General features: G+C 41.5%; 1 protein-coding gene across 2 annotated transcripts in view; it reads left to right on the forward strand.

The window, feature by feature from the left end:
• The window catches only part of PSTPIP1 (proline-serine-threonine phosphatase interacting protein 1), a 57,847-nt gene that overhangs the window by 40,761 nt on the left and 4,749 nt on the right, over positions 1-12,337 (forward strand). For both annotated transcript variants that reach the window (XM_032990530.2, XM_009964972.3), the window contains exons 8-13: positions 1,433-1,478; positions 2,310-2,389; positions 5,237-5,335; positions 5,970-6,066; positions 9,162-9,246; positions 10,808-10,878. In XM_032990530.2, the coding sequence (XP_032846421.1) occupies positions 1,433-1,478; positions 2,310-2,389; positions 5,237-5,335; positions 5,970-6,066; positions 9,162-9,246; positions 10,808-10,878 (478 nt within the window). The remainder of the gene's footprint in view (positions 1-1,432; positions 1,479-2,309; positions 2,390-5,236; positions 5,336-5,969; positions 6,067-9,161; positions 9,247-10,807; positions 10,879-12,337) is intronic.

The following is a 12,337-nucleotide window of genomic DNA, read 5'->3' on the forward strand; positions in this document are numbered from 1 at the left end:
TGAAATTATTCGTAAAAAAGAAATGAGTCAGAAGTATGTCATGCAGTTAGAGTTGCCTTTTGGTCACTTACATTTAGTAGGCATAGTATCTTACATTAAAATGCATATTTTTCCTCAACATTCTTCTCCTTATGGTTAGTTTACTTTCAACTAAATTTACAAACTCAAAAATAAATCATTGGAAATTAAGGCATTGCAGTTCTTCATTGCATCGTCTTGATACTTGTAGCTGACAATTCACTAACTTTTAATGGGAACATTTTACAGTGGAACAGATGGAGAAAACAAAATAAATGAACTCCCTTTGGCTCGATAAAAATCAGTGCAGTGTAAGCAAAAAGGATCAAAAATCATCTCAAGGAGCGGGGGGATGGAGACTAAAAACAGCATCAGAACTTTACGTTTTATTTCCAGCATTCGCTAATCTTTGATGAACAAAACCCTCCAGCTCAGCAGCAAAGAGGGAGATGAAATCCTGGCCCTACTGAAATTATGCCCAAACACTTAGAAACTTCAGTGGCATCAAAACCTGACCCAGCTCCTTTCATGCAGAAGGATCCCAGGGTGTTTCGTTGCCATTGCTTCCACACACATGCCAGCACATTTGAAATGCACAGAGGCATCTCACATGAAACATGTCAGCTGTTTAATTCTGCACAGCACTTGCAAACAGTTTGGGCCAGGAAGCAAATAAGAATGAAGCGTATGTTCTCAGCTTGCTACACATTTTCCAACCAGCTGCAATGAGGAATATGGTCATAAGAACCCCTACCTGAGCCTTGTCTTGAAGGGCAGAATGGAAGAATGTATTACACTGATGTCTAGAGCTGTGCATTAATGTACTGTCATCACCATCTGTGCAGAAAGACCTGGGAGTACAGAGCTGTCAATAATAGCTGTATTTGCATCATTAAAAGCTGCAGGTTTTTAAAAAAGAAAAGTTCTACTTAGAGTGAATTTTGCTTTTAGGCTTCTGAGTTGTTATGGGAAATAATCTGGCATTTGCAAAGTATTTTAAAGGCTGTATTCTTTTCATCTGTGTATTACATGAAGAGCTTGGAAGATGCCATTTATTTCTGCTTATAAATATCTATTAGAAAAGCACATCAAACACTGCAGAAAAAAACAACTCAGCCAGCAGACACAAGCTTCATAGTGGATCACGCTAGCACTGAGCTCCTATGGCACGGATGTCTGAAAGAAAAGATGCAAATGCCAGACTTCCCTTGAACTCAGTGGACCTAGGGCTGCATCTGTGAAATTCTGGTCCCTTCTTCAACAGACCTGTGCATAGAGATGGGACAGCCATGAAACGTTCACAAGTTTGAGCTTTTCCCCTAGAAGGGGAAAGGGAGCAGGCAGCAAAAAAACTGGGGCAGAAGCAAAATATATGGTCAGAAATTAATTTGGGGTGTTTCTTTTCCTGTTTCAGAGTCAGAACAAAGCCAAGCAATGCAGAGATGCAGCAAATGATGCAGGTGATTCTCTATTTACAACGGAATTAAGATTTTTCTCAGCTAAGATCTACCAGTACACTGATTTTGATAGAGCACCATCCAAATCATCCAGGCCATTTCTGTTTGAAGTCAGGTTTCCCAAAGATTAATGAAGAAACTTCTAAAGAACGTCAACCTGATAGTCATCTACGTTTACTTTCCTCTGTGGAAACGCAAGTCTCCTGCTTTCATTAAAGAATTTATAGACCTCCTTTAGGGACTTCACCCAGAAGAGAAAAACTCTTCTTGAAGCAAGTTTGAAAGCACAAAAGAATTACACTCAAATTATCCCCAGCCAGCCCAAACCAGATACACACAGTCCCCAGGTTCCCTGTACATGAGCACGGCAGCACTCTCCAGCCAGAAACACGGTTTATGTCAGAAGGACAGGCCAGCAGACTTCTGAGCAGGTTCATGAGTTCAGACTTGTCCCTTGCTGCTCATGTAAAAGTTTATGCTAAACCACATGGCTTACCTGGCTGGCTCAGCAGGGAAGGAGCCTAAGGATGCTCAGTGCCCAAGCACAGTCCAGGCTCTTCATCTCTGATTTGCATTATCCCCACTGTAAAGTTTACAGATGATCTGCAAACCATGCAGAGAGAATCCTTACTCTAGTATGAAGTTGCAAAGAAAAAAACCAAATATCCTTGCAGCCCATCAGTTTCAAGCTCACATATTTTTTTGATACTCTAGCAAACCACAGCCCTAAAGTATAAGAACCACCGCAAAGTCCTAATGGGAGGAAAAAGAGAAAGCCTGTCTCATTTTTTTTCCTAACTGTTGGGTTTCTATTATGTGTGTCTGTGTTTACAGAGAACATGTACAAACAGAACATTGAGCAGCTGGATAAGGTCAGGACAGAGTGGGAACAGGAACATATCAAAACCTGCGAGGTAAACATTGACTTTTGCAGCAATGTATTTGTGCACTCTTTATTTTATCCTACTTGCAGATACCAGTCTAAAGACCTGAGATATCATCCCAAGGGTTTTGCTGTTTGCTTTGTGTGGAGTCTCAGTACATGTCTTTGCAAAAATACCGCAAAAAATAGAGTTGATTTAGACATAGCTGCTAGCTGTCTCACTTGCTTACACTCTCTCTTCTAGTTCATCATGTGTATGTAAATATAAAGGAGGGGAATAAGTGCAGAAGTGTGAGAAATGGAGCAAAATATATGAACTGGTACCATCTATTTGCAAACATTTGCTGCCAGTTTTCACCTACAACTTAACATAAGAAAACACTAGCTTTAGGGATGATCTTCTATCACAGCCAAGATAAGGTTGTTTCTCAGGTAATTGCTTTGTGACAAAATGTAATTTCAGTGGAAAATGAACAGAAATATAGACATGAACATTCTGTTTAGTTTAAAAAAATTAATTTTAAAATTGAAACAAGAAGAATTCAATTAATCAATTAAAAATGAACAAATCAAAGATTCTGTTTAGATTACATTTTGCAAGAGGCTTCCAGAACGGCTTCTTGTTTCAATGCAGGAGAAGATTTTGTGGTTTGTTTGTTTGTTTGTTTGTTTTTTAAATCTTAAAAGTTCAGTGGTGACTAAAAAAAATTTTCTGGCTAAGTTAAAAAAGTATATACTATAGCATTCTGAGAGCAAAGATATCCAAGTCACCCAGAATTTTTAGATTGCATAGCACTTTATATTCACCTGCAAGAATATGTGCGCTCTGCCACGGAATAATCTTTCAACTGAGAGGTGGTGGTGGAAAAGCTTCTATTTCCATTATGCTGAAGATGAACAAGGAGCTTGGCTAGTAAGTTTTGCACAGCAATTTATAAGAACTGGATGACATCCAAATCAGCCACACATTTGGTCATATTAATTCTTCAAATACATTTGCCCATCTGCTAAAATATGAATTTGCTATGTTTACTTGTTGCAGGCTTTATTTCCACGTAAAATAAAATGCCAGGAGCATCACTTTCCAGCTCTCAGCTTCCTCTTAAATACCCTCTGTCTGGGAGAACTGGAAAGTCCCGTGGCTGGCACAGCAGACTTTCCATAGAAATGCCAAGCCTTAATTTTCCTAAGAAGCACATTTTCCCCCTTCTTAAAAAAACAACAGACAAGCAAAGCGTTCCACAACCTAACACACTTCATTTCTCCCACATGGCTAAATTCTGAATAGACTATGGAGATTGTGGCCTGCCTACTGCTTAATTCAAATAACCAATCATAAAGGAAGGGCATCTTTAGCGCCTTCCTTTAAAAGTGCTTGGAGATAGAAGAACCGGTAGATTCTTTGAGGCATTTAAAACTAGTAACTAGTACAAAAAGCAGCTTATGACCCCAAACTTCTGGCTGCATAGTGGGGAATCTGGAAGTGCCAAGGTCGCTTAGGTCTCTAGCTGAGCACTAGACATCCATAGCCTGACAATCTTGGCTAGCAAGTGGCAGCATTGGGCAACCTTCACCATGGGGCTGTGCCGTATTCCTTGGCACGAGATGCCCTGGGTCACTAGCAGCCTGTCACACAAGCCGGCGAGGCACGAGGGATGTGTCTATCACAACACCCAGCTGTACTCTGCAAAGGAGTTGTCAAGCCCAGAGTCACTCCACTTCTCTCTCTGATGAGCTGCATTTCCTGACAGTTTCCCTGGAAAATTCCCGGTCGGCTCTTGTGCTATTTCAGCAGCCCCTGAGGGGCTAGGCTGCAGCCACAGGCTTTTGGTTCAGAATGGTTGTTGAAATACACATTCTCCACAATTCAGGTTCTCTTTAAAAGCTTTTTCTCTCATAAACTGGTCCCAGTGCCAGCTTACTCCCTTGACAGACTCTTTTCTGTTTTTGTTGGGCTTCTCATTTTTGTTTTTATTTTTTTAAGATGGTAAGATATTAGGTGGCAGGCAGCGTACCCAACTGAATGTTCTGCTGAATACTGTATACATTTGAGGTGTTCTGGACATAATTACTAGCAAATCGAGATGGAAACAGATGGCTGGAAGCATCTGAGCTTTTCACACCTCATAGAAAACCAAAAATTGATGTTCTACTTATAACAGTACAACTTAGAGATCAGGGTCGTTGGTTGGTTTGGTTGTGTTTTTTTTTGGTTTTTCTTTTTTTTTTAATTTTTAAAGAAAGAGTTTTTCTGCCTCTCCCCCCACCTCAGTTCACACTTCTCCTCTCTCTTCCCAAGCTGTGCAACAGCATGAGAAAATCAGACAGATGAAGGAAGGGAGTAAATGCTGAAGAAAGAAAAATGCCTTCTCTTTACCATGAAAATAACTGTAGAAATGAACAGAGTCAACTCGAGAGAGCCTCAGATAGTTTCAGAAGATAAAAGTTTGGAAAGACATTTTAGAAGGCAGAGATGGATAGTTCTGGCTCTACCTCTAACATAAATACAACCCTTTCATGCCAGTACTCCACCAATCTGTAAAACATCAAGATTCCAGTGTGATGGGCAGACAGGAGCCTGACTGAAATCCTTGGCAGTAGAGGTAGCAGTCAAATCCAGATCCTGATTCCTCTCGCCTGCTTTATTTTTGTCTATAAAATGTAACTTTAATTTGGTGCAATCAATTAAAACAAATTCTTGAGCACAAAAAAGTAGATGTAGTTTCTCCAGCAGCTAAAAAGATGTCCTTTACAAAGGATCCTCAGGACAGTTTGCAGACTTACGACCTTGGCCCAGAGAAGCCCCAGCCCTGTCACTGCCGGCAATGCAGATAAATAACTACCATGAGGGTATGTCACATCTCCTCTTTGGCTTTAGGTCTTCCAGCTCCAGGAGTGCGACCGCATCACCATCCTCCGCAACTCGCTGTGGGTTCACTGCAACCAGCTCTCCATGCAGTGTGTGAAGGATGATGAGGTAGGGACACTGCCAAGTAGCTTTGTGTGCAGAGGAGGAAGAGAAGGAGCAAGAGTTCTCCAGCAATACAGCGCAAGCTTGCCCTTCTCTGCACATGCCGATTGCCTCCAGCAAACTGGCTGATGTGCACGTTCTGTGAGGGGGCAGCATTATCAATCTACCTTGTTCCCTCTAGACATAAACCAGATATACGTCTGGATGTAGATAGTCTGTGTCACATTTGGTGACACTTACAGGTCTCCTCCCCTCAGTTTGCTGGGGAATGCTTGCAGCTACCCGAATGCTCAGTCGAGTATATTTGCACTCGGGCACATCTTTCAGAAAGGCATCCAGTCATGGTCTCAAAATTGGAAGACATAAAGAATACACTAGTTTTGACTTTGAATAGCTGTTTCCTGCTATTAATTTACTGCACTGAAAAGCCCTGGACTGCCTTCGTCCTCCTCTCTTAAAAGAGTATCCAGAGAACAAATAAACAATTGTGTTTACAAGAATGTAAACAAGCCAAAGATCCATCCAAGTCAGACATGTACCAAGTATAAAGGGTCTCTTATGGGGAAAATTATTAGAAGATCATTAGTCATTAATTCAATGTGAAATGTTAAAAATTAAATTACTGGATTCTGTTTTGTAGCTCTATGAAGAGGTTCGGGTAAGCTTGGAGAACTGCGTTGTAGAGTCAGACATAGACCACTTCATTAAGACTAAAATGACAGGAACGCAACCTCCAGGTAATTATTCCTATTGGTTTTATCAGATGAGTCACCCATTAGGCTGAAGCTGCAGGTGTGCAGTACACGTCCTTTGGAGGTGAAGCCAACTGGAGGAGCTTCTGCTCTGGCTATTCATGCCCACCCACCGCAGCTCACTTCCCCCTCACTGTGCTGCCATCGCTCCTTGTGTGGCACTGTAAGTGGGATAGCTGAACAATCCATGATGTCCAGGTTAAAAATAACCCTCCAAAAAATTTAAAAAAAAAAAAAAAAAGTTGTTCTGGCTTTGCAACCGGGCTAATTTCACAGTACAGCTGAACTGACACTGCTAAGGAGGTGGCAAACTCTGCCTTGCAGAGATGGCAACCTCAATTTCCTGCAGTAGTGACAAGTCAGAGCCAACTTATTGTGTAAGTGCACCCTGGTGTCCGCTTAACAGAGATGCTGCCTCTTCATTTGCAGCACAGAGAAGACCAGACTTTGTATTCTGTTTTGTTCCACCTGCCTAGTGGGAAAGAACATGTTTTGTCCCCTCAGGAAGTTGTCTGTGTAAGGGCAAGACTTTAGTTGGGTGAAATTCTGAATGAAATTGGCTTTGCCCCAGCATGCAGAAGCAATCTAAGGTTCACAGACTCTGTCCATTCAGGCCAAAGCAGCCTTTTCATCGACTTCCATGATCAAAACCTCTGGGCTGAAACGGAGACTGAAACAGCAAGAGCTAGGAGCAGTTGTAAAATGAAAACATGCTGCTCCAAGGTAGGAGTTCTCCGAACACATCACCAGAAAGGAGGCTATCTAATGTTTCACACAGCCAAGTACAAACCATACCCTCTTACTTCAACAAGCAACACAAGGTATTTACAGACTGAGTGAATGCTTGCACTTCCGTGCAGCTGCTGCAGTAATCAAAGATTCACAGCCTTTGTAGGAGAGAAAAATCCCTCTCTCATCTCTTCATTAGCTGATGATATATATCTACGCTGGAAAGATCTTTTCCTCCATTTTTTAAAAAATCTGTGCACAGATACTGTTTCACTTCCACTATCTGCTCTAACACCCTACTGCTATGTCAAAGAGAAAATCCCCTTAGTATGCCCTCAGCAGTATCGATAGAGCTTACTTCCATTCAGAGTGGGGAATAAGCTATACTGGCACAAGAAAATTTTATACTGATAAAAACCTTCCACGCCAGGAGTTGTATAGGTACAAACATCAGCAGTATGAACACCCTGTCCCAAGCGATAATTATCTCATACAGAAACAGCTTACACCGCTTTGATTTCATCGCAGAGCTCAGAGCTGGCAGCAATTTCACCCCGGGATCTTCTTCAACAGAGGTGGATGCTGCCACTAGCTCAGCACCGAGCTATCTGAGGCCTGTTTTTCACTCAGCCTTTCTGTCTTTACACCTATGATGATTAAGAACTGGGATTTGGAGAATTTTTTTAAAACTAATATATTGATACTGTTGCACTGGATGCCATTTTGCTGCTATAGTTTATTCTTCTTCATAGAGGGGATTTAAATTCACCAATATAGGAGCATTTACCAAGGAAAAGCTACATTTTCACTGGCAGAAGGGAGAACTGTGCCTTGCAACAGTGTGAAACAACTCTGTATACTAAGAAATCTTTAATTCTCAGCTAGGGTTTTTTTTCCTATGTGAGATTTCTCATTCTCCCGTCTCCTAGGCAATTTTCTGCAAACAGCTCTTGGCTATGTCAGGACTCATTTCTAATAAGAAATAGGTGGGAAAAACCCTTGAGAGCTTTATGAAAGGCGAAGAAACAACTGACTTGCTTTTTTGTTTCTTTTTTGCCACCTTCTAGAAGGTGACATGTTCTGCAAGAAACATCCTAGTATCTCCACAGCTCTGGCTAATGAGTTTGCAGAGTAGCACATGGTGAGCTGTTGATCTGTTTTATTATTTGCAAAACGCAGGAAGAAATCCACGTGTGGTTTTGCACTGTGTAACAGAAGACCTTCAACCTGACCAAACCTTTCGGTTTCTTGATGCTATTGCTCACTCCCCTCTTCTACCTAACCTTACAATGCATTATAGACTAGAAACTATACCAAGGTAACAATCTAAAAGGGTAGTAGGAGACCTTTAAATTGGTCAGAAAACTCCCTAATTACCATGACTCTTGTTTGTAGGGATTCTTCACACTTAATAGTTGTACATGCCTGCTCTGCTTATGATCTTGGCTGACTCATTGTGAGAACATCAACACAACCTTTAGCCCAAGTCCAAAGTCTTTCCTAATTTGGTATCAGAACTGAGATAATACAGTATCTCAGACTTCACTCATGTTTGGCTTTAAAACAGAGAAAGCAGAAAGGGTGTGTGGCCACTGGCTCTAAACAACTACACTGGGAGCTATGAGATGAAAAATAAATAAATACATCTGTAACTATTTCATCTGTAAAGCTAGACTTGGAAATGGTCGCAATTTCAGCCTTAACGACACCATAGGGGAGAGTGAAGGAACTGTAACACAACTGTGTTTGAGAGAACAAAAAACAAATATCTCTGGGTAAACAGCAAATCAGCTCTCAGAAGGTGGATGGGGGAGATATGAAAGGTAACACTCGAGCACAAGCAGAGACCAGGAAATTGCTCATTATTACTGCTGGCAATAATGTTCAGACATCTCCCCAGCTCTGACAAAAATTCCTGACTTAATACATTAAGGAAAAAAGAAACACGCTGCAGCCAGTTGTATCATAAACATGGTCCCAGGCTCACAGCGACCATTCTCTGTTCCCTTATATCCTGAGCTTTAAGGCAACAGAGGAAACAGTCATGGAGGAAACTGCCTTCCCAATTAGGGTTAGCCACAGCTATTTGAATGGCTCTTCAGGACCTTGACTGTTCTCCTGTCAGGTCACTGCCTTTCTACTAAGGACATACCTGCTTACAATCACTTGAGTTGCTTTTGTCAAGTCCCCAGGTCCCCCTGAGATGCTCCAGCCACACTGCAGGCGAGTGCAGATGGGTGTACTGCAGTTTGCTCCAGCAACCCCTGGTGGTTGCAACGGTTGGCTGCATTCTGGTGGGGAGAAAGAAGTTTTGCCTGTCTGAACACCTCATTTTTATTGCCCTGTTGCAGATGCAATAGGATATGAGAACTACTACACCAGAGAAACAAACAGAAGCAACAGCAGCCCAACCCAGTCGTGTGGGATGATGAAGAGGTGAGTGGCAAACTTCAGTTCCCAGAGTAGGTATTTCTTCATATGAACGGCAATGTACGATGACAGGAAACAGGACCTGGAAAGTTATTACTTCCTTCATCGTAGCAAGAGACAGTTACATATCAATAAATATAACTTGACAGAAGTAAACCTATTAAAACCAGAGTCACAGTAATTTTGCCAGGGCCTAGTGGGAAGAGAGACAGGGGATGAGTTCATAAAACAATTAGTTTGCCAGTAATGGATAGCAGTCACTTATTTCCTCTTTCCTAGTGAGTCATGGCACATAGCAACAAAAACACTTTGTTCAAGGGAGGGCAAAGGTGAATCTTGCTGGGAGCGAAGGCTGGGGAGAGCTGTCTTTTTCAGCAATACCTCCTGGCTTACTGCACTGCCCAGCTGAGCAGAACAAAGAGCTGCTCTCTGTATCTAGACCAAAGGGAAAAACACTTAGCAGAAGAACTGTGATGATTAGGGAGGCAATTTTTCTTCTTCTGATCCACTTATGCTGGTAAATGCTGTAACATGGATGCAGTTATACCAGCAGAAGAGCATGGTAGATCTATTGGTTTAAATATTTTATACCAAAATGGCTAATTCACAGTGGGAACGGCATCATATTTAAAGCGGAAGAGCTTTCTGTTTTGACAAGCCTTATTACACAGCAAAGACAAGGAGTGGGCTGTGATCTCCCATTTAAAATGTGGTCCAAGCTTGTTAGTGAGCTGATAAGGTTTATATACAATACTTTGTTTTTCAGTTGGAAAACAGATCTTCTATAACAATAATGAATTCTAATGCTGCATCCTATACAGGTACAGAAGACAACTGTACTGCCGTTTAGAATACAGCCGTGTTCTGTCTGGGCAAGTAGCCTACAGAGACTCAGTCTGAGGTTTTCAGAAACAGTTGAGTTTGGATATCCATTTTCCAGAAATACTGAGCGTTCACCAGCTTAAAAACCAGACCCTTTAAATATGCCTTAAGCATGCAATGCTATTTCTATCTATGCTTGAGAATCCTAACCCATTTTCTCACTTTACTTAGTCTCCAGTACCCAGCTGTGATATAGAAAATAACTAGGAATAGATTAAAAAAAAACCCAACCACCAAACCCAAAAGAATTTCACTTAAATTCAGTTTTAGAAAGGTTTGTTATACAAGCTTTATATTTTAAATTGTATCAGAGTTTTCCTTAAAGACAAAGAGATGGTAATCTCTTATAAACAACTGAGATTTCTCATCATATTAATGTTGTGAAATCACTGGAGTTTTGCACCATGACCCTTTGAATCAACAACAAAATATTATCTGATACATTTTATGCACAATTTAGTGGTGGCTGATGGTTCAGCATTCTGCTGCATTTTATAAAATATATTTTTAACTGAAGATAAGTATATCTACAGCATAAATGAAAATAGATGGCCACAGGAAGAGGTGACATCTACTCAGTCCTGCAGCAGATGGAGGGAAGGTTGAGTCAAACAGCTGAGATGAAGAAATGTTCGTATGTAGTCCTGCTCACTCATTTTGTCATTGACTTCTCTTGGTTCTGCAGATTCTCTGGACTACTGCACGGAAGCAGCAAAAACAACACGGAAAGTGTCACTCCTTCAGCCCCTCCTCTTGGTATGCCTCTTCAGGAAATAAGTTTGCCAGATGTGTTTGTTTTAGATCACATTGCTAAATCAAGCTTCGACACAGAGCAGAAATGGTACAGGAGATATTCACATGTTGGCAGCCAAGAGTAGTCTGAAAATGAATTTAGCTTGGATGTGCATTAAACAAATTTCCCAGTTTAAAGTGCCAAATAATCCATACAATCAAAACCTCTGTCTAAGCAAGGGGAAACTGTACATTCGGAACAACACAGTGTGATTTCGATAATAATTTTCTCCTAAGGTAGAACACACTACCTCTAAAAAACCCAAGAGAACACCTAAAGCTTTTAACAGACCAGGTTCATGCCTCATTAATGCAAATATCCATCTAATTTCACAGCTACACTGTCTTGTTGTAACCCTTGCAACTAGGTGTTTATCAGAAGACATTTAAAACAGAGTATTTTGACTATGCAGAAAGTAACAGGTTACGACATTTTTATCGGTTTGATTTAAAACAAAAACATTTTAACTGTGATCCTTGCCTAAAGAAAATAAAAAGCTGTTTTAGAACAGCTTTAAAATATACCCAAATCAATGTCCTTTGTCAGGCCTGCCTGCTTGGGCACCCAGAAACTAAGCCCAGACTATTGTATTTGTTGCATTTGGTGCTCAGCCAGGGGACACTCTCCAGTGCTCTCAAACAGCAGCTGGACCTGCCAGGCACCCGCTCAGGCACATGGAGAGCAATGCAGCGCTGAGCACTTGAGTGTAGTCACTCCTGAATTTCCTTAGGCTGGGGACAGAAGGGGAGGGCATTCCCTGGACAAGACCCTCGGGAATGGCAAACACTTTCTGCGTTCAGCTCTTTCAACTGCTCCCATGCTCGTCTTTCAAAATCTGAAAAGTCAAGGAGCTGACAGTGCTCCCTAAGAGCAGGACAACCAAACCAAGGACTGACTGGGGGGAAGGTGCAGGCACCCCGGCTGCTCTGTGTGCTCTGAGAGTGCTGTCATCCCACCGAGGAGTCATTTGTGGGAAATTTCTGCTCGCCTTAATGGCAAGGGAAGCTCCCAGGCAGATGCTGGGAAGGAATAAGAGATTTCCTTAATTATGACAAGCTGGATTAAAACACCATCTGCCAAAAAAGTTAATGGCAGTGACAAATAGCTCTCTGGGAACTATGTAAACTACCGGAAAGTGTCTGGTGACCCATCGGTACAAGATTTTCCATTTTTCTCAGGGGAAAAAGAGAAGCCCTATGTGAAGCACTGAACCGCTAGAATTTTATATCACCACTAGCAACCATTTTAAACCACTTTAATCACAGCATTTCCCTCTTTGGACAATTTGGTTTGTGCTTTAGCAGGGCAAACATGTTTCCCAACCCAGATGAGGCTAAAGCTAGTTTCTGACCTCCCACAAAGTTCATTTGGTGTATTGTCATCTAATCAATCGGACACAGTTTTTGTGCAAGACTATACCTA

The sequence above is a fragment of the Tyto alba genome, unplaced genomic scaffold (assembly GCF_018691265.1).
Source record: "Tyto alba isolate M040663 unplaced genomic scaffold, T.alba_DEE_v4.0 Super-Scaffold_41, whole genome shotgun sequence".
Classification (NCBI taxonomy): Eukaryota; Metazoa; Chordata; class Aves; order Strigiformes; family Tytonidae; genus Tyto; species Tyto alba.